The 27,620-nt window shown below is 47.2% G+C and overlaps 1 protein-coding gene across 3 annotated transcripts in view; it reads right to left on the reverse strand.

Moving 5' to 3' along the window:
• Positions 1-5,778: 5,778 nt before the first annotated feature.
• The window catches only part of LOC119401751 (4-galactosyl-N-acetylglucosaminide 3-alpha-L-fucosyltransferase FUT6), a 51,777-nt gene continuing 29,935 nt past the window's right edge, over positions 5,779-27,620 (reverse strand). For all 3 annotated transcript variants that reach the window (XM_037668710.2, XM_037668711.2, XM_037668712.2), the window contains exons 2-3: positions 11,195-11,354; positions 5,779-7,512 (exon numbers count right to left, since the gene is read on the reverse strand). In XM_037668710.2, coding sequence (XP_037524638.1) covers positions 6,284-7,486 — 1,203 coding nt within the window. In that variant the 5' untranslated portion in view covers positions 7,487-7,512; positions 11,195-11,354 and the 3' untranslated portion in view covers positions 5,779-6,283. The remainder of the gene's footprint in view (positions 7,513-11,194; positions 11,355-27,620) is intronic.

The following is a 27,620-nucleotide window of genomic DNA, read 5'->3' on the forward strand; positions in this document are numbered from 1 at the left end:
GGTTAATAGCTACCTCTGTAAATCCCTTGCATAAATTTGCCAGCCTCTGTAAATGCCTTGCGCAAATCAGCCCAGGGATTCCCCGTTTCACTCTTTCCCCATTACGCGCGATACGTGTGCGACGGGCTGCCGGAGTGACGACACAGCTAACCGAGGATAATCTTGCAGCATAGCTTGCATCGGGCGCCTAGTTGGGTGATTCCCCCGCGTTTCCTTTTTCTTGCCTTTTTTTATTTTTTTCTGCCGCGCTGCACCACCGACAGCGGTTCTGACGGCCAAAACGGTTAGGGTAGCCGCGGCGTTAAAATAGGACGGAAAATAAGAGGCAGGCGCGCCAATGGGGGCCGCGCATGCTCACATGTGTCCCATCTCAAATCACGTGTTATCTGTAGATCTGGAAGTCGCAAACGTATTCCGCAACGACGCAAATTAAGGCAACTGTGCACCCCCCCCCCCCCACGCCTCATAATTATAGCTACATTTTCAAGTTTTCCCACTCCCAGTGCACATTAAAAACCGAGTTGAACTTTTTATGCGAGAAAGAGTTCGATGCTCGTCTCCGGAGCATGTGCCGTGCGAAGACCCTTGATGGCAGAGCAGTAAGACACTTGACTTGAGAACACACACGTGAAGACTCCTGCCAGCGACCACACTAACTAATTGTACTAATGATAGTCGCCTGTCATCTACGTCTCTTCATCCCTCATTTCCCGTCACCCCGGTGAACATAAGGATTTGCGAGGTTATACGCGGAAAACCCACGATATGATTACGTGACACGCCGTATTCTGAAAGGCTACAGAAATTTCGACCAACCGGGGTTTTTTAACGTGAATCGACATCGCGCAATACACGGGCTCTCCTAGCATTTCGCCTTCACCCGAAATGCGACCGTCACGGCGGGGACCAAACCCGCGTCTTTCGGGTCAGCGGCCGAGCACCATGACCATTGCAACACCATGGCGGCACTCCGGCGAGGCGTGGCGAGACTGAAGACACGTTTTCTAACCAGACGTCTCTTCCTCCTTCTTTACTGTACATTATCTCATTCTTATTAACACTTTCAACGACCGGGCAAACCTAAATAACCCATTGCGACACACACCATGATCGAATGTCTATAAATACGAAAAATTTACATAATTGCCAGGATGTGGAGATCAAATTTAAAACAAGTGGAAATGTTCGAATAAATTATGGTGTATCTTACAGAAGCTAATTGTGATTATATCGTAAATCATTGTCTAATTATTCTACGATCAGTTATGCTATATTTAACGACCCACTCAAATTACATGCGATAGCTATCTACGGGCAGCGAGCATGACATGACATGACAAGAACTTTATTGGAGCCCCGAGGAACTCGAATCTGGGGAGCCGAAGGCCCCCAGATCAAATTGGTGGCTTCGCCCACGATGGGACTGGAAGTTCAAGTTCCGTCGCGATGTCGTGGGCCCTCTGGACGGCCTGGAGTTGGGTGTGTAGATCGCTGCTCTTCAGGTATTCCTCCTATTGCTCCTTCGTGAAGGGTGGAGAGGCATTAAGGGTTGGGCATAGCCAGAGCATGTGGTCGAAATGAACACGAGTCATGGCCGCATTTGGGGCACGACTGTAAGTGGTCGGGGTCTGTCCTATTAAGGGACCGAGGAGTGGGATACGAACGTGTTTGCAGGAGTCTGAATGTGGTAGCCTGAGGCTTGTTCAATTTGGGGTGGGGTAGTGGAAACTTTTTCCTGGCCAGGCGGTAGTGGGAAATAATTTTCGTGAAAAGTACATAATGAATCTTTATGTATGTCGACCATTCCTAAAAAGGTAAAAAAAAATATATATATATATATATATATATATATATATATATATATATATATATATATATATATATATATATATATATATATATATATAGGAATTCCTGCCGAAACGCTTTACGTCCAACGTCTCGGTAAACACGGTATTTCCTTCACCGAAGCGATCGTCTGCAAGAAAATATTTCAGCCAAAAGCAATACAGTGGAACTTTGGGCAAGAAGAATGCTTAACTTACCTTAGCTCAGCATTTGTGGTCGCTTCCTTGCCAATAGTGCTCAGAAATGGCCAAAGTTGCGTCTCCAAAGGCGCACAAGCGCGTGTTTCAACGTTGTACCCAGGCGTGAGGTTGCGGTCACTTCACTACGAGCTTCCTCGCTGCTATGGCGCCATCTTACATTTGGAATCGGTTCAAGAAGGCAGCTTGAGTCGTTCTCGACTTCGAAGGCGTCTCGCGAGCAGGGTTTCATCAGAACCCAAGCAAGAACAGACGTTGTCCTATGTAAACAGCGAGTATTAAAGCACGTTCACACCGATGGCGGATCCGGAAAGCGGACGCGGATTATCCGCAAAAAGAGGAAAACCCGCGGCCGCTTGCGCGGATCGCTCCCGGACCGATTTTCTACGCGCGGAAATGTTGGCCGCTTTGGCTGCAGCCAATGAGGGCCTGAGAAGCGCGCGCACAGTATTGCGTAATGCCGCAAGATGGCGAGACGTCCGCCGTGGATAGGTGAATTGATCCATCCCCGCGGCGGAGCGGGCAGAAGGCAACGCGGTCGGTCTGAACAGCCGCGCGGCCTCGCTGCCTCTGCGCTTTGAAAATCCGCTTGCCCGCTTGCGTGCCTCGCGTTCGGTGTGAACGTGCCTTTAAAGGGCCCCCAAACCACTCCTATAGTTTAAACAAGAGGGAGTAGTTTCTGTCTCGCCTTCACTACCCTTCCTACCTGTGCTATCTCCACGTCGCCACTTATTTGTTCATAAAACACGTGGACAATGTCAGCTCTAAGCGTTGAGCCTATCAGGATTTCGCGCTTTTCGGCTACACGCTGTTGTCTCCGCTTGCGCAGTCGAAAACGCCCTAAACCAAGTGAAATTGGTTGGTCGCTCACGATAGTTAGGCTAGACAAGGCAAAACGGGCGCGCGTCTGCATGGCAGAGCAGGGTAATGAAACAATTCACAAAACATCTATCCCGTATATAGACTAATCGAGAGCTTATTTCGTCATGACGTCACGTGAACAGACTCCTGGCGTCGTAAACTGTACCGAAAACACTGTAAAAGCCACTAGAGAATAACGCGCATGGTCTTTATATTTTGAGCGGTTGTTTAAGGGGCTCTTTAAGTCCGAGTCATTCGGGGGTACTTTGACGCCACCTAACTCCAAAGCGTGACCATATAGAATAAGTCTTTCATTTACACTCTAAGAAAAAATCGATTATTTGGGGAGTATTTCTGCCACACAACAATAATCGTAATCTGGCTTGCTCGAGTTTCCTGTCGTGAAAACCCGGTTATCGTCACTTTCCTATCAAGAATGCTATGTCACGCTGATAACACGCGCGCCGTTCATGACAGGGAAGTGCCTGGACCGTGGCGATAACGCCAGGAAAGTACGCAAGGTGGATGACGAATATTGTTGTGTAGCAGAAATACTCCCCAAATACTCGATTTTTTTGCTTTAGGTGTAGACTGTAGCCACTATAAAAGAATGCACTGCGCGCTAAGCTTCGGCTGGCTGGAAATTTTGGCGAAATGAAGGTACACAGTGCGACGAGTCCGCGCCTCCGCCAAACGAAAAAAAAAAGTGACAGCACTTCGATTCGGACGAGTTGGTTCTTACTTCGCAAAGTTCAGCACGGCCGAGATGAAGACAGGAGATACGAAGTGCTGCACGAATTAAGAAGAAAAAGCGTTCCGTTACCGCACGCTTGTGCGCATGCGCCGCGCCTCCTCGAGCGCACGCTTTATCACTAGCATTTCGTTGACCATGTGTTTTCACCTACTTATCTACGGCCTTGAGCAACTTCCTTGCTGGTTTTATTGTGTTTCTCAGTTGTTTTTAGATTGATATTTATACATTTTTCTTTATTTTGCGACCTTCTCTATGCATGCCATTACGGTGCTTGACTCTTTAGGAATTAGTCTGCGCTGCCACTTTTCCTTGTTTACCACATTCGGCAACTTCATGACACGTGTTATTGTCACCGCGAGACTTGTTGTAATCTTCTTTCTGTCGCTCTGATGTGTGCAACAAAAAGCCATGCGTTCGAAACAATAAAATAATTGTCAGTCCGCACCGTACCAGTGTGTCTTTCTGTTCTGTCTTTATTGCGCTGTTCTAGCTTTCCTAAGTATGAACCAACTCGTCCGAGCATCCGTTTTAGCTGACATCCGATTGCTATGCTACTGCGGGCCAAAGCGGGAAGCAACACCTACGCATTTCCAGAATAAACCAAATAAAAAGTAAAGAGAGGGTGCCTACCAAGAAGCATCCCGTGCAAAAGCGAAGATTCTTCTAGCGCAAAGAACTAACGTATATATTCAACGTATGCCCATTAGCGAAATCATTATCACGACAGCATTAATCTCACCTCTCTCTCCAATTAGGAGCGTCGTTTAGCACAGGAATATTTCCTTCACCAACGTGCATGCAGCACGTCTTACTATAGCACCCCAAGATGATGGCCCCCTACGCTGCTGTTGCCGGAAATAGAGCAAAGTCGTTACATCTTACATAATAGTGGCTGGTTGGGTAAGTTGCTACACGGTTATATTAAGAGGATGCCATAAAACCGAGGAAATCAAAGGAAGAACTAAACAATAGAGGCGGGTAAGCGGCTGGACTAACTTTTTCTCGTAGTAGTAAAAAAAAAACCAAAGTTTCCATGAAGTGAATATATATATAAGGCAAAAAAATTTGCAGTGGCTTAGCTCGGCTATACCAAGATGTACGTAGCGATAGCTAAGGTTCAGCTGATTATTCTTAGCTTTCCTGGTTGTCAAGCTTCTCTGCTCTTCTTCGTCGCTTAGCAGAATTTGCGCTCTCCTTCTCCATGGCTATACCACACTGGCAAACGCCAGCCAGCCGGTCTGACAAATGGCTAACTTCCCTGTCCTTCCGTTTTTCTTTTCCTCCTCCTCCTCCCCGCTATATGTATACCCCCACTGATACGTCTGAGCACGCGCGCAAAATGAGAGGCGCTATCAAGCGGCTCCGGCGCAGCGTCAGACGGTCATTGCGCAACGGAGGCGGACAGGTGGGCGCGCGCCGGCGCAGTGCGTCTTCCGCGGCTATGACGTCACTCCTCTGGAATGTGCGACCGGCGAGCTGCGCGCGGCGGCTGATCCGGTGCGCCGTGTGACGTCACTGCTCCTCGCGCATGCGCAGCGCGGCTCTCGAACTACCACGCGAAACTGCTCCACCTCGGCCAGTGTAGCTAACATACAAAATAAGAGTGTATCAGGCCGTGTCAAAAGCGCTCGAAGGTTCAAAGGGCCACGAAAGCAATCTGAGTGCAACAACGAGAGAGTGGCTTATTCCTCGCCTTCACTACCCTTCCTACAGATGCCATCTCCTCTTGGCCACTTATTTATTCAGCGACACGCTGTTATCGCCACCTGCGTAGTCAAAAACGCACCAGACGAACTGAAATCAACGGATCGCGCGCGATATGTCACGCGAAACAAGGCAGAATGAGCTTTCGTCTGCAGGGCAAAGCAGGGTAGGATACAATTTGCAACTGATCATATCACTCTTGTACAGACCAATCGAGAGCTTATTTCCTGATTACGTCACGTGAACAGACTGCTGATGTCACGAATTGTACCGAAGGGGCGCGAAACGCCAGGAGAGAATAACGCGCTCGTTTTTTGCATTATCAGATGTTGTTTAGAGGCCCCCTAACGCATCCTGCAACATCTTGGCCGAAGCTTAAAAACGTGTGGGGGAAGTATATACGCGCACACAAAATGTATGAAATATATCAACTTTAATGTTTTTGCGCCCGCGTTCACAGGCACGAACGAACCAGGAGGCACATTCTCTTCAACACTGTAATTAATCGAGCAAATGCGTTATGCGGCTTTAGCGCACATAACCCGAAACGGATGACATCTCATGAACAAGTTAATGCGCCAACAAATTCTTTATGTAGGTGACCACGTAGGAATAAACAGGTGACTAGAATCGTCAGTAAACAGGAACCGCTACGTTTCAAACAAGAAGCCACGAACGGGTAGGTAGAACGATTCGTTCGAAGCTTACTTAGAAACAAGGCCGCACGTAACTGTCTTTATGCGGCAGAACGTCTTCCACGCACGCGCGGTAATCACGTAAAGGCCCTTCGTCTCGTGACTAGACATTCGCCAATGCGAAAGCCTTTCTTTCTCAAGATGCGAGTCCCACACGGGCATTTGAAAATACAAAAAGAAACGTAACCTAACCTACTAATACTATTACATATCACGCACTCTTTTTAGTAAGTAGGCACCCATACGGGAGGCCGACAGTCTCTCTTGGGATTCCAGAAGCTCTCGAGGTCTTTGTAAACCTTCGTCCTGCCCTGAAGGCGGTTCACGGCTTCGCACATACGACAGAGGTGTAGCGACGGCGAGCCGAAGTACCCGTGTTCGTTCTTGACCACGTACTTCCTCTTCCACGCGAAGTACTCGTTGTAAGCGGTCGCGTTGCCGTCCAGGTACACCAGGTACCTGGCGAGGTCCTCGGGACCCTTAAAGTCTTCTACGTGAATGAACGAGTGAGGTGGCGCAAGCCTCGCGTACTCCTCCCGGGTCGCGCCCATGACCACCGGGACGACCTCCTTGTGGTACGCGTTCCACCACAGTTTCTCGGTGATGTACTCGCGGCAGTTGCTGTTCTCGAAGGCCAGGTAAAACTTGTACCTCTCGGTGACGTCGCAGTCGCGCGTGAAATGGCCCGGACAGACCTTGGTGCCGCAGCCGCCGTACACGTCTACCTTGACGTGCTTGGCCAGTTCCCGGACGTAGGGCCACCGCATGTTGGCCCCGCCGCAGTTGCTACCCAGGATGGCGACGAGGTTCGTCTTTGAGGACGCGTAGTCCCGAAGCACTTCATTTGTGTCTTCCGGCAGCCGGACCGTGCGACCGTAAGGCACGGGCACGTCCGAGTCGCTACGGTACGTCATGCTCAGGTTGAACAGGCCGTTATAGTGGCTCATATTGTACTGCCTGGTCAGAAGAAACGTGTGCAGTGGCGACTCGTCCGTGAAGAAGATCCAGAACTGGCCCGGCCGTCTCCTGGAGTTTGGCAGCGTGTGCGGCCCCTTCGTGAGATGCAGATGAAACATGACGGCGTCCGCTTCGTCTATCCGGTCGTTTGAAGTGTCCATGACGCAATTCCGCACGCTGCAGAACGCGAACGGGTCCTTCTCGGTGTTGCCGAAGGAGCGAAGGAACCGCCTCGACATGCGCTTGCCGACGTCCCAGATGAGGATCCTATACGTCTTAGACGTTGAGGACGATGGAAGGGCAGCGTCGGCAGCATCGCCAAACTGTAGCGACGAGGGTGCGAGGGCATTGCCGTCCACAGTGCTGGCCGTCTTCAGCAGCGACAGGAGAAGAAGACTGAGGGAGAAGATGGCGGCCACGAAGTAGAAAAAGTACTTTAGGTTCTTCTGCCGCAGCATGATGACCCGCATGGCACCAGGCGGCTCCCTCCCAGCAGCTGAGAGAGAAAGAAAGAGAGAGGAAGAAAGAAAATTTGTACAAAAAGTTGTCACATGCACGCTCTCATACATAGGTCAGGTTTAACGCTACGGAAGATCTCGAGACTTCCTGCATTAGATGAGTTCGCACCAAGAAACAGTTAAATTATTTTACCACCAGCAATGCAATTTTACCCCCGTTTTTAGACTGAGTGATAAATGCAGATGCTTTGTGCCTTAGAAATAAACAAACTCCGTTATTCCTACGGCTGTCAATAGGTTGATCTGGATCGCTCAGCGTCTCTTTCTTTTCGTGTCGTGGACTCCGTGATTAGTTCCGTTAACGCGCAGCCGGAGCCAACATCAGGGCCACAGGGGCCACGTTTACAAAGACGAAATCCAAGCACGAAACGCGCAGATTTACACATTTTGCTGGCCGAACTTGCTGCATAGCTTAGACAGCGTTGCATCTGATGTATGAAACGGAGTATAGATAATGGTGAGACAAGGCCAGATCAAACGCAGTTGAGACCTTAGCAGTTCATAGCAGGCAGATAATACTAGCACTGGTTTACATTACCCATATGCTGTCATAACAATGTAATAAAATAAAAACAGAGGAGAGACAAGAAAGTACACGACACAGGCGCTGTCTATGAACTGAACGTTCTATGAAAAACCGTGCCATATTTGAACAGAAAGGAAGGCACTGACAAAAGCTGATCACCCAAGACCAAGCTTCTAATCAAGTACGTTGCAGAAACGAAACCTCAGAATCAGCGGGAGCTATTGGCTGGCTTACGTGATTTACTTTCGCTTTTATTATTTCATGTGCTTCTGCGATTTCACGCGTCTTGTCTTGTTTGCGTTGGCCGTCATGAGTATGTTTCAACAAGCCCAATTTGCTACGTTACTTGAAAACAGTTGTGCAGTTTGAATCACACTCGGTCAAGCGCGTGGCTGTGCACGCTAGCGCCTACAGCAGCTACAACCTCGCGTTAGCTACAAGCTATCATTCATGCTTGAATTATAGCACAGGAACCTGGCATGCAGTACGACTATGACTAGTGTGATTATGGTGTCGGTCTTTCCATATTTTTTACAAAAAGAAAAATAAAGAAACGGCGGCTGAAGCAGCCGTGAGACAAGTGCACTTCAGCCTGTACTATTGGTTGAAACAGAGGGACACAAACCAAGGTAGTGATTACAATTATTTTTTTTTACTTAACAAGAACGAAAAGGCTCGATGTTTCGAATGTTACTCGGGCCCTTCTTCAAGGGTGACTGGGGGACACCAGAAAACAGTGTTTATATAGCCTTCTTTTCTTCAGGCCTTGGGCTTACTCCTGTTCTCAATGATGTGCTGAAGACCGTTGAAGTAGACACTCGGCAGCGCCCCTGCAGACCGGTTGACGTTACCGGGTGCAGCCTGGATGTACCACGATTCCACAAAAAAAGCCGCTTATGGTGGTTGGCCTTATGGTTGACTTCGAGGCCAACCAGCATAACCCGCTTTTTGTGGAAATGTGGCACATCCAGGCGACACCCGGTAACGTCAACTGGTCTACAGACGCGTTCCATAAAAAAATAGAATGCCATACAAACACTGCTGTCTGGTTCCGCCCTGTCACCCTTGAAGAGGGGACCGAGTGGGAGAAGAGACGCCGAGTCTTTTCATTTTTGTAAAGTAGAAAGCTGTTACCTTTAATCACTACCCTGGTTGCTGCCACTGCGTTTCCACTACAAATAAGTCCGCCACGGTGGTCTAGTAGTTATGGTGCTCGACTGCTGACCGGAATGTCTCGGGATCGAATCCTCATCGCGCCGGCTGCACTTTAGATGGAGGCAAAAATGCTTGAGGCCCATGTGCTTCGATTTAGGTGCACGTTAACCCTTTGTGCGACAATGGGTCATCGACGTCCCACTTTTCCGTCAGCAGGAAAAATTTTTCTCCAACATTACTCGTTACAATTAGCGCAACGATATGAGTCACTCATATCTTACCTAAGTCTTCGTATTCTCGAGCAAAAATCTTTTACCACACTTTCGAAGGGCGGAAGCAGGGTTACAGTTACGTTAACTTTCGATAAATTTTTCATGGTGGCTTCTGAGTTTTCTCCTTCTTCAGATAGAAAGAACTTACCAATCAAAATACCGGATAATTTTCTCTTTTGTAGGTTTTTCAGAGAGGTGATTTTAGCTTCCAGTTATCACGTGTTTTTGTAAATTTGTAAATTTGCGGAATAACTTGACCGATAAATGCATCGAAAGAATCCCCTGCGGTATGGCCACAAGTAGGCCCACATCAAGGGACAACAGCTGCACTCTACAATTTCGACAGCCAAAGCAACGACAGGCAAATGGACAAAAAAAAAAAAAGAAAAGAATGGTTGGTGCATGCGGTGAAGTAAGCTTTACAGGAACAGACCACAGCGCCATGACGGCTCACAAGAGGCGCAGGTGCAGGTGGTGTTCTACGGCTGAAATGAGATCCCCACAACTTTCCTCAGCACACCTTGAGAAGCGATACTCTGTGCCACTTGCTTCGGCCGTTTCATCCCAAATACCCGCTGATGCAATCTCGAGATGGTGCCTTCATGAGACAGTGGGACATTTATGTCCCACTTTTTTTCAGTAAACTACTGGCTTGATTTTGATGAAGTTTGCTTTATACTATTTCTTTGTAGCTTATATGAATATACCACAGCCGATTTTTATATGATCGTGTCAAAAATATAGGCACACCCACAAAGGGTTAAAGAACCCCAGGCGGTCGAAATTTCCGGAGCCCCCCACTACGCCGTCTCTCAATAATATCGTGGATTTGGGACGTAGGACCCTAACAATTATTATTGTTGTTATTTATTTAACAAATTTATAGTATGCGTATAGGTTAGATAAAAGCCATAAGCGTTGTCGTATTCCGCCCACCACAAAATTCGGGCCACCTCCACATTGTTCCTTCATCAGCACAAGCACCACGCACTAACCAGTGTCGGAAGGCAAGGGTGCCAACTGAATAGAAAAGAGCAAACAAACACAAACAATATACAGTGAAACCTCGGTGATACGATCACAGCTCATACGAATTTCGGGGTGATACGAATTTTTCGTTGGTCCCGGCCAAGGTCCATTGGCCTCAGTGTAATGGAGTATGGTCGTCGCGAACCGATTTTCACCCAGCGACGTTTGATACGAACGTACGCTACCGTCCAGGTACGAAGAGGTGCTGTCCGCGCTGTCGCGGAAGACGCGCCAAGCAGGTGCGAGCTGGGGAACGCAAGCGTGGACATGCGCGCCACACCGCCAAATCGTCAGAATCACGGTGTAAGAAAAACACTTTTCTTACGGTCAGAATAAACCGTCAGAGACGCGTCACGGCCTCCGAGTGTCGCGGGTCACAATGCACCTGGTTCATTAATTAAATGCGCGCGTACGGACCGTATATTTACGAGTGCTGGTATGATTGCCGACACCTTAAACCTCAACTGACAATCATTCAGGATTCTTCCTGACGTTGCCGCAGCCCTGAAAAACAATAAATGAAAACGTACGCCAGCTTTCTTTTGTCGCATGCTAATTTTCCATGCTTTCTGGTGATACGAATTTCGGATGATACGAATATTTTTGGTGGTCCCGTGAGATTCGTATCACCGAGGTTTCACTGTATATGCTAGAGGACACCATGCGGCATATAGTTACCTTCACCCCGGTTGTCAACGAGCGCACAATGACGTCAGGTCATGGCCGGAAAGGTGCGCTCCGGCCTTTGCGCCTGCGCTTCGCGGGAACGTGATCCGCGTGTCGAAGCGCTGTCCTCACATCCCGGCATTGTCTCTTCAGCCACGTTAACCGGGACAACCTGCGCAACACAAAGAAGGGCCCGCGTGAACCAAAAGCAAAAGAAGAGAGGTGTCAGGCAGCATCAAGTTAGGTTCTTTATTTGCGAGATCATTGTTGGACGGAGATCAAACAAAGAGAGCGTTGCTTTTATTACAGCGGTTTTCATACATAGCTGACATTAGCCAACCCTTATTATCCTTTACCGAACACAAGGTAGTGCTGATTGTACGCGGATGAATATGGCAGAACTAGGGCCAAATGCCGAACTAGTTCGTGATATGGTATACGAGCGCAGAGCGACCCGAGTGTGGCGTTTTCGAGTGTATCGGCCGGGCTTGGCTCTGGCTTCTTAAAATATAAGACGCGCTGGAAGTGCTTTCAACGTTTCTTGTGTAATTGTTTAAAGCGCAGTATAATTTTTCAAGAATGCACGCTTGTGTGAAATGTACTTTTGTTGAGTTTTTAAAACGGCCCACTCAGAAAGTTCATCTGTGGTGTGCCCCGGCAGCGACAGCGTCTCAACATCTCAACGCCTTGCCGGCGCACCATAAACCAAGCGAGCAGCACGCGGTTCACGCTGCTGGCACGTTCTAACCCCAAGAATGTGCGCTCGCATAACAAGGATAAACTAAAACGCAATAAAGTATAATGCTCGACGAAAGCTTTAGCGCAAAAACTGCTGTGCACATCTATCAAGGCAGCATACTAGAAGCTATACCGTAGACGTCATTGAAATGCTAGACTTTACCACTAACGGTGATAAGGTGTGTTCCGTTTATTCCAGGCCTGCCAAGACCACCACAGAGCACCGTGACGTCGTCGGAAATACTAGGTGGCGCCATCAATTTTCCGGTTTTGCTTCCAAGCCAATCAGAGCGCAATAAAGGCGACAACTCAGCGATATCCTTTTTAGCAATCATCTCAGCATACGGTCCTTGGATGCGTGTATATAAGGCCACTTAATCCGGTCAGAAAACATTAATCGAAAATGGACCACTGAGACACTGCCTTCATTGTTTTAAAGTGTTTTCTATCCCAAGTTAGGCAATTCGGCCGCCAAACAACTGTTACACACTGGTCTGCCGTGTCGTCGGTGCCACGCATGCAGCGTTCGCGTGCCACCGTGTACAGGTGACACCATACCACGCCGTCAACCGTTGCAGACCGGTTGTTGCCGCTCTGTGGCATGCGTACGCGAGAAGAGGCCACGCACGTGGACAAACGAGGACGAATTTTTTTTTTTTTAATCTCACGAGCGCTTTTATTAGTGCAGGGCACGTCGCTTTCTGAGCACTCTACAATCGCCCGAATGGGAAATGGCCGTGGTCGTGAGAGCACCGTTCAAGCACGGTCAAACCTCTCAAAAGGGACTATTACATAACAGACTGTAGCTTAGTGCTTCTTTTTGTTTCTTTGCCACGCCCGCAGGTTTCTAGGAGCTGTTCTAATGAATTACGCAGGACGAAAGGCCAAGTTTTCCTACTTTTCTCTCTATCTGCCTTTTGTGAGTGACTGACTGAGTATTGAACTAATTAATGAGTTAGTGAGTGAGTGAGTGACTGACTGAGTATTGAACTAATTAATGAGTGAGTGAGTGAGTGAGTGAGTGAGTGAGTGAGTGAGTGAGTGAGTGAGTGAGTGAGTGAGTGAGTGAGTGAGTGAGTGAGTGAGTGAGTGAGTGAGTGAGTGAGTGAGTGAGTGAGTGAGTGAGTGAGTGAGTGAGTGAGTGAGTGAGTGAGTGAGTGAGTGAGTGAGTGAGTGAGTGAGTGAGTGAGTGAGTGAGTGAGTGAGTGAGTGAGTGAGTGAGTGGCGAGCGAGCGATTATTTGAGTGGCCTAGTGAGTGAATGAGTGCGTATAGATAGATCGAGTTAGCGAGTAAACAATTGTGTCGGCTAGTGAGTTATCACTGATTGGGAGAGTAAGCTAGTGACTGGGTGAGTGAGCAATACACTACGTGAGCAAGTGAGTGTGTGAGTGAGCAATTGATCAAGTGAGTAGGTAACTGGTTAATTAAGTGACTGATACGAGTAAGTGGGTGAGCGCAGGCAAGTGCTTGCGGGTATCTCGTAACAAAACGAAACAGTGCGACCACACTTGGCATGAGATAAAGGACGCTTGTACAACTAGCCTTGAGAGCGAAAGAGAGACACCATTAAGGAATTTGAAAGATATTACAAGCCACCCGGAACAACCTCAGCATCATCATCAAGCCGTCAGGAACATCAGGGTTACGAACGGCCTGTTTCAAAAGTATATACTTGTGCGAAGCTTGATCAGTAACGCCCGTGTTCGAATGCACAATATTTTGTGCAAAACAGAAAAAAAAATCACGCGTGTAGGAAAAGACGGTCGTGTAGCTTCGAATAAGAAGCAAAAATAATTTGCTAAATAGGTATCAAAGTTGATACGAACGCCTTATCTAAGGCGAAGTGGGCAAGAGTGTTCGTGCATCACATCGTTCTTGCAAAAGGCAGATGTGTTTCACTTAAGGCCCGTAAATGGGTGGGGCGTCGCCACTACTGCGTGCATCGTAATAACAACACGGTTTTGGCGTGTCAGACCCGACAATTCGTTCCCTGATCTACTTATAATGGTTTTAGCTATTAAACTGTAAGAACTACAGACCACCCTGTTATACAAAGAGCTGGCTCCATAAAATTTACAGTTTCGATATACTTGTGCGTCTTCAATAGCCTAAGTAGGGTACGAGTCAACTTATAAAAAGAAGCGTTCCCACCCCCTCACAAAGCCGGCAGTTTCACAAACCAACAGCTGTCTAAAGCTCCTTCGTGAATTATTTTCTACAACACAACAACACAAAAAAAAAGAAAACAATATCGACTTCGCCTTCAAAGATATTCAGGAGTAATACCGTTACACATACAACAAATCCTACTTACCACTGACCGCTGACGGGCTTGCCAAACCCTTAAAAGAATATCACATGACGCTCGCCTAAAACTTCATTCCCACAAGAAGACACTACTGAAAAATTGCTACTCCTATATTATGTAGGGCAGGGCCTGGGCATTCGTGACTGATTAGCATTTCCACGTCATTGCGCCTGCCACTACGGCTAGAAGTTTTTTTTTTTTTCGTACCCTTAATGACGACACGTGAAAGGCTCGTCCCAGGCAATGAGGCTCATTTGCGTCACACCGATGCGATGGACACAGTGCTTACGTCCGCGCCATTAGCGCGACTGTCACCAGCACCGTGCGATCGCAATCTGTATAGCCCTACAAGTATACGTAACGACAGTTCTCAAGCATGTCAGTGTAGCTGCCGAACCAGTCGGGAAAGATTAACGTTCGCGATCACCGTTAGAGGTCAGCTGTCGCTAACAGTTACGCGGTCCCTGTATTCCTAACGAGTATTTGTAACTGTCCTGCGACAAACACAATCAGTTGGGCTAATCTGTCTCGCTGCTCGCGCAGCGACAGGTCTGAACGCATTGAGGTGGTACGCAGTGAGCAGTGAGTGGGAGGAGAAGGAACCGAGGACACTGACAGACTCGTTGGTTATAGACTTGTTTTGAGTTTACGGAATGCCGAAGATAGATATGCATACCTAGCAGCGAACGTGGGGCCACGCTGCGAAGAGCAATAATTTCAACGAATGAAAAAAGAAGAAAAGGTTATTGCAACGACTACGCTCTATCTGTCTTAGCAAGCTTAATTAGCGAATTTCTTCTTCGGTTTCTGCGGGAACGACGAATGAGCTCGAAGGTTTAACGGACTGCGGTTCAAAAAGAAAGAAAGAAAGAAGAAAGGAAAGAAAGACTGCTTGCTTCAGTCTAACTGGGCGCGGCCTCTTTACAGCGACAGAAACAAGGAGGTTGATTCATGTTCATATCTCCTAGTATATCCCGCGTTAGTTTAACATCGCCCCTCGTGACCCCGTATCAGTACAGCGACACCGTAGACCCATAGGTCGGCAAAAAATGTGGAGCTCACTCAGACTCACTCATGAAATATATTTTGCCCTTAGAGCTCACTCGGACTCAGACTCGCGAAATTTTTCCTCAACCGGACTCACTCGGACTCAAACTCACGAAATTATTACTCACTCGGACTCACTCAGACTCAGACTCACGGCTTTGTCTGAGTGAGTCTGAGTGAGTCGACTCATGAGTCTGTTAGCGTATAATTGGTTTTATCGACTATGGTGTCAATGCTCACTCCAATATCTCGCATAAGTGGTGCTCTACTTGGCGCCTTTTGATGTCGTACCTTCAAATATGAGCTATCCGTGGTTGCAGTACAGTAAGGACATTTTTATTTAAAGGGATGACTCAGACGAAATATATTTTTATCAAGAACTTCCTGTGAAAGAGTTTTCGGGGGCAGGTCATAGCACCCCCCACCTCTGTAACTCACGCCTCTGATCAATAAATATTGAGCTGGCGTATGAACTCTAGGGCTTTGAAGTATGCGCGAGTCGACGGGACTATAAACGTGAGCTGACATAAGGCTGATAATATTGCTGAAGAGGTGCAGATAGAACGAGTGGTCGGCAAAAAGGTGTGGAGCTCACTCACACTCACTCATGAAATATATTTTGCCCTTGGAGCTCACTCGGACTCAGACTCACGAAAATTTTCCTCAACCGGACTCACTCGGACTCAGACTCACTGAAAATTTTCTTAGCCGGACTCACTCGGACTCAAACTCACGAAATTATTACTCACCTGGACTCACTCAGACTCAGACTCACAGCTCGATCTGAGTCTGAGTGAGTCTGAGTGAGTCGACTCATGAGTGAGTTTGCCGACCTATGCGTAGACCTCGCCAATGGTTCTGCACGGCCACAGGTCAACGCTTAATAATCATTACGGGGCGTTGCCTCCATCCAGCGCCGTTGAATGTTCGCCTGCGGTCCACGAAGCGATAACACACGCGAGCGGCCAACTGCTGGGCGGAAACACACACATGCACTAAGATTTAGATCGGTATAAGCGGCGAAAGGGGCGCCTTGGTTCAAGGTGCCAAGAACGTGTCTATGAGCAACTATAGGAAAGAGAAACAAAAAAAAAAAATGAACGTGCGAGCGCGATTGCGTTTATTGCCAGAAGTCTAATCGTGGCACATTTATTTGATCGACGCTCGCGCTGTCAAAACGGTACAAAAGCAGCGTATACCTAACCAGTCATGTCGTCCTGTTGGCGTCCTCTGGAGTTTTTCTTTTCGGCGAAGTTTTCAAAGCCTACGCCACATAAACAGGGACACAGAAGAGAAAAGAGTGCTGTCAGCGCTCTGATCAGCTTGTCTGCCCTCCCTGTTTTGTTTGGCTGCCCAACAGAACTAAAATCATGCTCTACTAACAAGTTCAATTTCACATACAACATAAACCAAATCGAGCTGCACTAAAAACAACATGGCGGCAGACCTGACAGAGTGTGGGGACCAAGGAGGTTTAAAAAAAAAAATGCTGAAGCGGAAGCTCTCGCAACTTCCCGGCAGCAAGACTGAAGCCAGCATTTGTCGATGTAGGGCACCAAGTCGGGATATAATTAGGCATTCATTTTTATCATTGTCCAATGAACTTGTTTCTTCAGATGTTCACTGTAAATATGTCATCTTTCAACCATTACACGTTCAGTTGTGAGTCTGCGCGCGTCCTGCCTTCCCTGGTCTTTTCTACGTGTTTACCAGCGTAGTTAATAGGCCTTTCAAACGACTTGCCGATGGTTTACCTTAAAAAAACACAGCCTTTTCGAGTGATTCACCATTAGAAAAAAATTGTTGATGATCTGCAAATGTAAATGCTAGGTTAAACATAAAATAAAAAAGTCGCGGTTTCCGGTGAAAATATTTCATCCGAATGAGTATTGGTAACGTGATCTGAAATAAAATTTTCAGGGCTTTGCGGTATATTAAGTGTACCAGGAACACAGAGACATTGATTGTATCAGCCCGGAAGAATTGCCCATCTTAAACTCATAGGGCGTGCGAGGATAATCATTATACCTTTTCTTCGGCGTAAGCTAACGTTTCATCCTGCCTGTGGTAAGATGGTGGAGACCTAGCTTCATTTTCGGGACGGGATTTCCACGCCAGCATTTTTTTAAAACCTCCATGGTGGGGAGAGCTTGTAATTATTATTAAGATTATTTTCAACTACGTCGACTAAAGAAACGAGAGTCAATAGCTATATATCTATCACGTCCTGGCGTCGAGACGATGTATTCGGTCCCGAATAGAATGAAAATGAGTTCTTTAATTGAGCTGTCGTTTTCACCGGATGTCATTAAGCGTTCCCGTTTGACAGCAAGGGGCTACATTACGAACGGATGTCAGTCGTCGTAAATGATATTCGATTTGCCGTGTGACGGCAAATCTAATATCATTTACAGTCAATAACATCCATTGTATTAGATATACCATGACTGTATGATATACATGAATAGCATCAATGATGAATAGCGTTATGTTATATAGTCCGTCTACGAGCCGCGGTAGCTCAGAGGTTATGTATGAGGCGATGCGCTACTAAGAACGAAGTCGCGGGTTCGATCCCGGTAGCGGTGGGGGCATCATTCCGATGGAGGCGCGGTGCAAGAAGGCCCGTGAACCATGCGACTGACGCACGTTAATGGGGCCCTGTGACACAAATTAAGCGCGTCCTTTTCGTCGCTTCTTCTGAAACATGGAACGCCCCGATATTGATGCGCAAGTGGGAACGCCGAAAACAGAGCTGTTATAATTTTATTCGAGCGGAGAAACCACTTTGGTTTCGGCCTATAGAGCGACACATAACAGCTATTTTTGTGATCGGGAGTGCCGTTTCATCACGTGGAAGCGACGACATTGGCAGGGCGTTTTGATTGGTTTGACGCGACAAGCCGCATGCAATATTCGTATGGTCCCTGCTAGGCTACACTAATGTGTGCTAAAAATGATAAAACCGCTCTTTAAACACACTCAGATACAAAATGATTTCTGTTTTTTAAATATGAAATTTTGAAAACAAATGCAAAACGACGGTAGGTAAGCTGCACAACGGTCACTATGAGGCGAGAACTCCGGTATGTCTCTATAGGAGGCGCGCTGTGATTGAAACCTGCCATTGAGGTCAGCAGAAGAGTGAAACACGAAAGGGAAGGCTTTTTCTCGTCGTCTTCTGTGGTGTTGAAGTTTGAAGCCTAATATTTTCCATTCCCGTGCACCAATTCTGATAATTATTTTTGTGTTCATCTCAGTATTCAGCACTAATCACACTCCAGCGCTGCAGAATGCAGAAGAAAACATCTTGCAGGGACCCTTTAAAAAATACCAGGAGTTCAAAGTTAATTCCCGAGTCAGCCGCACCTAAAACTTTATAATTCAACTTTTTCTGCACTATGACCATTATAGGTTTTAACTTTTCACCGCATTGATAACAAACGCAACGATTGATAACACACCTCCCGCAACCAACTAGGCTCCTCCCATTACGAGCTGCTATCATATCAGCTTCCTATTTTTGCTTTCTCTAATCGCTATGCACCGCCATATATCCCTTAAACGTGACGCGTATCATATTTTGCTACACGCCCGTTGCGCGATTCGCTCTTCTCCGAATTCCTCGGCCATACCAGCAAGTTTCTAGCATTGAATAGTAATAATAATAATTGTTGTGGTTTAACATCCCAAAGCCACCATACGATTATGAGAGACGCTGTAGTGGAGGGCTCCGGAAATTTCGACCACCTGACCTGGGGTTCTTTAACATTCACCTTAGCATTCAACAGATAAATCGATAAAGGCAAGGTGTAGTGGTTAGACGCAGAAACGGGAAGACACTTGCTAGGGTTAAGGCTTGGGCAAGTTGGTTCATTGTGCAAGGAGGGAAAACAGCACGAATTTTTGGACGAACACAAAAGGGAGACAGACGACGACAGGCGCTGACTTACAACTGATCTTTATTTCTGTGAAGTAGGCACATTTATACCATGTCAGTGTACACACACGTGACTGCCATTAATGCACAGTCGCTTTTGTGTTCGTCCAAAAATTCGCGCTGTTTTCCCTCCTTGGGAAGACGCTGTTTATCTCATAACGTTGCTGCCCTACTATATTTTCTTCAATCCATCGTTGCGTAGTGCAACTGGCTTCCTTTGTGCCTAATTTCAGATCACCAGATTTTGCAAAGACAGGTGACAGTCCCACATACGGATAGCAGAAATGTTAGTCATACAGATAACGCCCACAGTGACAAGCCAGGCGTATGATTAAGTATGAAGCAACGCGATTACCGTAGATGGCGTCTATCACGAAACCATCGCTGAAACAATCGGCGCGCGATGCTATAGACTATGCTACGTAAGGCATATGGGCGCCGCCATTATGGGCTGTTAAACGAACGTTTTCTTATTTTTGTATATTTGACGCGAACTGATAAAGTCAGGAAACGCCGAATGCACCAACCCAACAGTTTCCATGTGTATACGCCCACCGTAACACTGTTCGCTTAGTTGTTCAAGATAAAACACGGCAAGGTTAATAACAGATCAGCATGGCGGCACCGAAACCCATCCATAAAATAGTTTATAGAGAGGTCATTAACGTAAAATCAGTAACAAAGAAAAAAAACTGAAAAAATCATTCATGAAGAAAACCCAGGTTAATTTTGTCGATTAGTGCATGCAAAATCGTCAATGTACTTACACTCAACATTGTCAATGCTCATATTATAACAGCGGACAGTTCACATAAACCAACCCTTAACCACGAACCCTTTCCGTCATGCAGTCAATGGTATCCATAATTAATCCAGAGACAAAGCATAGCAAAACCAATCGAAATCTAGCTAACTCATGGTAAAACTAGCCGACATTTGCGTACGCTAGGAATCAAATTGCCACATTTAATAAGCCAACATTGGAAAAATTAACCATCATTCGCTTACATTAACAGATATTATAAAAGCAGTGCTGACCGCAAGCAAGTAAATAGGGTTGATCGGGAACCCAGCGCGCGCAGTTCACAAATCGCGGGTTCGTGCGCTAAGGCATGCCCTCGCACGCATAAAGGAAAGGCGTTAGCAGAAAGGGGTGGTGCATTTTGTACGAGCACGAAACAACATTCCTAGCGTGCACTCAAAGGACTTGTTCAACAACCTCGTGAAGATAGATTTCGCACCGCAGGCGGGCCTTTCTTTTTCTTTTGGTAGAAGAAACGAAACAGCCCGGATGTGCAATCAGCAGTCGCCTTGTAGAAGAGTGGTTTTCTTTTTTCGCCCGCACGAACGTGCCTGACCACATCTCCAATCAGTTTACGAAGGGTGTATCTATCTAAACGGCATATAACCGCGCCGGGCCCCACGCGGATGTAACCGGCCGCTTTTTAATACTGCCGTCCAATCTTTGCATCTCGGAAAAGCGCGCGACGAAAACACCAGAGCTAATGGAATACCTATGCAGAAGATTAAGCTGCCAGCTCGCGTCTCGATTAAGCCATCTTACATGGTAGACCCGGATAGTTTCTGAATTCCGAGTGACGATATGCCGCAGGTTATACCCTGATTACATGCCTAGAGCTACCGCAAAAGAAAGAAAGAAAGAAAGAGAGAAAGAAAGAAAGAAAGAGAGAAAGAAAGAAAGAAGGAAAGAAGGAAAGAAGGAAAGAAGGAAAGAAGGAAAGAAAGAAAGAAAGAAAGAAAGAAAGAAAGAAAGAAAGAAAGAAAGAAAGAAAGAAAGAAAGAAAGAAAGAAAGAAAGAAAGAAAGAAAGAGAAACAGAGAAAGAAAGAGGCAGACAAACAAACAAAGAAGCGAATTCGTTTTGCAAATCGCCTTCGTAATTGCCATGTGCCAACGCTCTTTTCACGCATACAGCCGCGTGCGAAGTCTCCACACTAGGCCACCGCCTGCCAAAAACCACCAAGAGAACGTCGCTTATATATAGGCAGGCCGACGGCTATCCACCAGGGCTCTCCGCTAGGTCACTGCCTGCCAAAAAGCCATCAAGACGGCGTCGCTTGTAGGCAGGCCGAAGGCTATCCAGCAATTTTGGCACGGACCCGCGAACTGCCACTGCCATATGTAGACCAGCGGAGCGCTTTGCCTAAGACGACGCGATTCTCTCAGGCACGCACTGCATTTAGAACCTCGGTGACCCACTTATCGGGGACGACTGCACAAGCGTCGTCGGCGGTGGTGCCGCGAAACGCCGAAGACAGAGCGGGCGAGAGTCAATCAAGCAAGGCGGTCGCCGCTCCGTCAAGCAGAGATTGCCATTCAGAGGGGCATGCACTCCGGCAAAGACGGCAGAAGCGGAGCTCCAAATTTGGAGGTCAGGGGAGACTACACCACACAACCCTGAGCGCCAAAGTTGGATGGCTGCTGGTTGACGCCACGAGCGGTGACAGGTCTATGACCTGTGCTGGCTAGCGCTGCCATAGTTTGCTACAATATTTACTAGGGGTGCTATTCTGGACGTCGTCAAAATCCGCCATGTTATCAAATTCTGTCACTGGTGAACTCTGATTGGCTCAAAAAGCTGCTACGGCTCCTCTGATTGGCTTAAAATGCCGCCATCCCGAAATTTTATAAGATGATGGAATTTGACAGTGTCCAGAATAGTGCCCTAGATGGAACTGCGGCGCTGCGATTATTCCGCCACCATAGGAATTATGGATAGCACATGTATATGTCATGGTCTTCGTGCTTGCGGCTTCGAACGAACTTGTGGCTTTGTTTATTGTTGTGTTTTGGCTTTTCTTTCGGATAAAAAATGGGACTCGATGTGAACCTCGTGAGCTGATTTGAACTGGTGGGCCTAAAAGGGTCAAGGTGATGAAGTGGGACTCCGAAACTTTTTTTGGTAATTACCAGCTTTAAATGTCACAAAGGCATACGAAGCAGGAAGAACGAGGCTTAGGCAAATCTGTATCGTGTTTTTTTTTCGCGCTTTCTTCAAATATCAATTGGGCAAATCGATGTACTACCCATCATTCCAATGCAGGCTGAAGCGTCATTCATTGCCGTAGACACTAGCGCCATATTTGCCTGCCGTGTATTACTATGAAACTGTATGGGTGCTGCTACATAATGTCTAGGATTGATGACGTAGAAAACGTAGGAAACGGCTGCTAATTGTTGACCCGCACTCGCGAATATTGGCTAAAGATGTCTATATAACTGTAAATGTTGCGTAACTACTGGTAAATGTCGGCTGCCGTATCGGCTAAGTCATAGCTCATCAGGATGGCTTGGTTGGCTTGTTGGTATTGCATCTTGGAAACGTTATAGCGCACAGAGACTGGGACAAAGGAAGAAAAACCACGCTGCGTCCTGTTTTCTTCCTTTGTCCCCGTCTGTGTACGCTGTAACGTTTTCATGATGGCTCACGTTCACTATGCATGTCCACTATCCGCTGCTGTGAGAGCGACGCTATCTTCACCCACTGTCAGGCCAACGGGTCACTCGCCTACCAATTTACCTGCCACGTCCGCGTTCCCCCACAACGATGGCACCACTAGTAATGATTAGGGCAAGGGGGCGTGCAGCTAGCGGCCAAAATAAAACACCCGCTCGAGCCAATGAGGGGTCCCCCGAGGCCCAGCAATGCGTTTTCTTTTGCGGGGCACCTGACCGGGTCACGTCACGGCGCTGGCCTTCCGCTCGAGAATTGGGCCACGCACGCGGTTAATCCGCGGGGTCACTGCGTCTCTATCCCGTGAGTGTGCGAGCGTGTGAGTGGAGCTTCGTACGTATGCGGCGACTCGGTAGAGTCCAGGCAATTCGCGGCGCGCAGCGGTCGTAGGGAGGTTGTTGCACGCTTCAAAAAACCGTTACGCTCGGTTCGCTCTTCCATTAAGGCCGAGCCATACGGTGAGGGCACAGCGAGATCGTGCCCGTGTGAGATGTGTGAGATAGAGGTGCCTAGTGTGCCTCGATGTGTGCGCCGCGCAACAAAACGCGCATCAAGGCACCCTAGACGTGCCGTGATTTGGACGCCACCTGCTGCGTGTGTGGGACAGCGCGCACACTTGGAAAGAAAGAAAGAAAGAAAGAAAGAAAGAAAGAAAGAAAGAAAGAAAGAAAGAAAGAAAGAAAGAAAGAAAAAGAAAGAAAGGAAGAAAGAAAGAAAGAAAGAAAGAAAGAAAGAAAGAAAGAAAGAAAGAAAGAAAGAAAGAAAGAAAGAATAAGAAAGAATAGAGTAGAGTTTCTGCTTCATCATACTCTGAGGTAAATATGCGTTGGTAGGCCTATGTAGTTTTCTTTGTAACTTCTCTTCGGAATTGAACTGTGCGATTGTTCTTCTTCTTCTTATTATTATTATTATTGATAATGCTATTATTGGTGGTGGTGGCGGTAGTATGGTGTTGATGCTGATGATGATCGTTGAGGTTTTAGTCCCCAAGACCGCGATATGAATGAGGGACGCCGTACTGGAGGGCTCGGCAAATTTTGACCACCTGAGGTTCTAAGATTAAGCGCACTAATATTTAAGTACATGGGGCTCGCATTTCGCCTCCATCTAAATGCGACCGCCGCGGCCGGGATCGAACCCGCGACCTTCGGGTCAGCAGCCGAGCACCGTAACCGCGAGCAGAAAACGAACATGTCCATGTTCACAATCACGAACGCATTTTAGTAAAATACCCAGGAGCATCATACTCAGTAAAGTATACAAAAATAAAGACAAAAAAGCAGGCGGATAAATAAATATCGCAAGACACCGACGGAAGTGCACAACGTGTATTGCCATAACGGGCATCAACACAGGAAGTAATTATCTCTGATTACTTCCTATTATGCCCTTTCTGACAGCTTCCGTTCCGTTTTTACATTGCCCCCTGCGGAGTTCAGGCGCGATCGCCAATTACATCGTGTGTACCAATGTGCGCTAGCGCTCAGTCGCCTGGAATTCAGCCAATCAAAGAACAAAAGGATACGCTGCGGAACAGGCTGTCAGCGCTTACTAAGAGTAACAGCTCGGCACCAGAGTTTTTCTAGCAAAACACTATTCAACCGAAAGAAAGCGGCCGATTCCCGCACAAATGGGATTAGACGTAACAGCAGCAACAGCAACATTAACAACGCTGCCTTCGTTCAATAACAATCCAGTGATTGAGCTGTACACAATTTTTCCTTTGCATATCCATGTCATTTCTGAATACAATCGCCGCTCCTGAGAGTAGAGCACGTGACTTCGTGTTGAGCAGACGTACCCGCATGATCGGCCAATCACTTCGGCACTTAGGAATTCGACACAAATACCGATGAGCTAAACGAACCTTCCATTTTAAGCACGCGTATACATACCGATAAAGGCGGCTAAGGCGCGGTCACACCTCAATGAAAAGCTAACGAAGGAAGCGCGGACAAAAATATAGGAGAATATACATGAAGCATTCCGTACTTATCTAGGTCGGTCAGACCTCGTCGTATTCCAAAACACCCTTTCGCCCATGTACAGCGTCAGATAGGGACACGTGTGCACTGAATCTTACAGCTGCGCAAAGTACATTCACGCATACGCTCTCTGCAAAAACGAATAAGCGTAAAGCGATTGGCGACGTGTCCAAGCCCAAACTGGCCTCGCTGTACGTGCGTACCACTTAAAATAAGCGCAGATCGCAAAGTGAAACAAGAGCAGGAGGCCCAGGCACTGTAAACAAGTGACACTGCGGGCTGCTGTGCAGACTAGGACGTGAAAAACTCCACCTACCCTTCCCCTGCGTACGTGCGCTTCCGCTCCTATAGCTGACCGCTCTGCAAATGCCAGCTGGAGAGATTAAACAGGAAGCTCGTATTCGCAGCGCAAAACAGCCAAGCCGACACGGCATTCGATATACAGAGCCAGTTGGAGCCGGAGTTAACTGGGTTGCAGCAGCGCCGATAGCCTCGCGTTCTATGCAGATATCGCGACAAACATCGCACGCCACAGAAATAAACGCGCGCTTCAGAAAGTCGCAGCGACAGTGCAAGAGATAAACGTGACTCGGTACAGACTGCCGCGAAATTTGCATTCCCCTTCGGGCGCTGGGAGTGTATGCCAACTCAATATAGCATTGCGTTGCGTATACGCGTCCGCTTAATCAGGTATTTTGGTTAGGGTCTCCCGCATGCGCACTGATGACTAGTAATAATAATAATAATAATAATAATAATAATAATAATAATAATAATAATAATAATAATAATAATAATAATAATAATAATAATAATAATAATAATAACTGCTGGGGTTTTACGTGCCAAAAACCACGATGTGATTATGAGGGACGCCGTAATTGAGGGCTCCGGAAATTTCGACCACCTGGGATTCTGTAACGTACACCTAAATCGAAGTACACGGGCCTCTAGCATTTCGACTCCATGGAAATGCAGCCGCCGCGGCCGGGATTCAAGCTCGCGACCTTCGGGTCTGCAGTCGAGGACCAGCATTGAGGACCAGGTAGTTTACAGCGTGTATGCGAAGCTTTAGGGGACGCTATACTAAAGCAGCTTATAAATGCGAGTGCACATGTTCCACGTGCCATGTGACCCTCGACCATGTGTCCCACGTAACATGTGTCCGGCGTAACATGCCCACGGAATATGTGGCCCATATAACAAGCGTCCTACATAATACGTCTACAACATGACATGAGGCGCATGTGGTAGCAGGTGTCCCATCTAGCACGCGTCTAACGTCAAATGTGACCCACGTAACATGTGGTCGTGTAACATGTGCCCCACGTAACACGTGTCCCGTGTCCCATGTGCCCTGCGTAAGATGTCCCCCACATGACATGTGGCCCTTACCATATGTTCCTTCGAAATGTGTTGCGCAGCCACATATGTGTTCCATGCAACATGTGCCACCTATATTGGGTCCTACGCAACATGTTCGCCACATGTGATCCATGTGCAATGTGCCTCACGGAACATGTAGCCCATATACAATGTGTTCTATGTAACAAGCGGACCACACACAAAGTGTCCCCACGTAACATAAGGTCCATATGCGGTGTATCAAACGTAACATGTGCCAAAATTTAAAGAAAGAATGCAAGTGCCATACAGCAGGACATTGCCCTGGTAATAGTAGTTACGGCAGAAAGCTGGGCCAGTTGAACATGTGACAACTGACGTATTTCCAGCGCTTTCAAGGACAAAGAAATATCGAGAAACTGAAAACACACAGCAGGAACAGACAAGAGGACGAGATGGACATGTATAGCCTCTCCGTTTTCGGTTTGGACACATTGTTTCCTTGTCTGTTACTCAAAATTGGTGACGGCATTCAAAGCAAGCGAAAACACCCTATAGGTTGATAGAGTGTCTACATTCGAGCTCGCCGACTACAATTCGCCATTTGCAATTGTGACGCAAACTAATCAGTTAAAAGGCTAATTAGCGCGTATTATTAGTCGGAAGCGCAGGATATTATTGCCTCAGTGGGCATTCAGAAAATTGTTGACTAGCAAATTTAAGCAGACGATGTACTAAATACCAAGAAAGAAACTTCTGAACGTACAAGTGCTGTTTACGAATCAATGTAGTATTACGAAAGGAATCTGGTACTAGCTTCAATTGTAATGACACAGTTGAAGCATGGCGGCGTTATCGTTTGCTTTGCAGTAATTTCTGAAGACCATGTTCCTCCTCGTCTTTCTTCCCCGAATCATAAGGGGTTATGATTATGATGAAATCTTCAAACAAGAAGTGTCATTGGAACTCGACAATTTGTGGCCTTCATCCATCTGATCACGCCTCCATCTTACCCTGATGGTCTGTTTTGTTAGATTATGACAATATGCGATAACGACAATTTGCTTACTAAACCCAAGTGGGCAAATACTTCCATAAGACTCCACATGTACACTGGAACATATACAAGAGAGTTCAAATTTTGCAAGTTCACGAACACAAGCCACCACATCGTCTGGGAATGCAACAAGAATCTAAAGAACACACTTATGCAACCGCCAACAAAAAACCTGTTGGATGCACAGCTGACAAATCCAAAGACCCCAAGACGAGCTACGGCTAGTGAACAGACCTAGGATGTGAGCCCACAGCTACCTGAAATGAGGCGTTCCGACCCTTGCCTCCAGGGCGTGGGCTTGTTGGAGCAAATTAGAACGATGTGGTCAAAGTCGGCTCTGGTGTTAGGATAAGAGTGGACGTTTCACCGTGAGTTATAGTGGATAGAAGGAAAGGTGCCGTGAATGTGGCCGTCTGAAGTCTGCGCCACAAAACTTCATCACTTCTGGGAAGAGATTTTATGCGGTGGTGGGGTGAGCGATGAGAGGCTGGCTCGGCGCAGCTTCCAACCGGAGCAACAGCTTCGGACAGTGAGCTGGGACTG

Source organism: Rhipicephalus sanguineus, chromosome 8, assembly GCF_013339695.2.
Source record: "Rhipicephalus sanguineus isolate Rsan-2018 chromosome 8, BIME_Rsan_1.4, whole genome shotgun sequence".
NCBI lineage: Eukaryota > Metazoa > Arthropoda > Arachnida > Ixodida > Ixodidae > Rhipicephalus > Rhipicephalus sanguineus.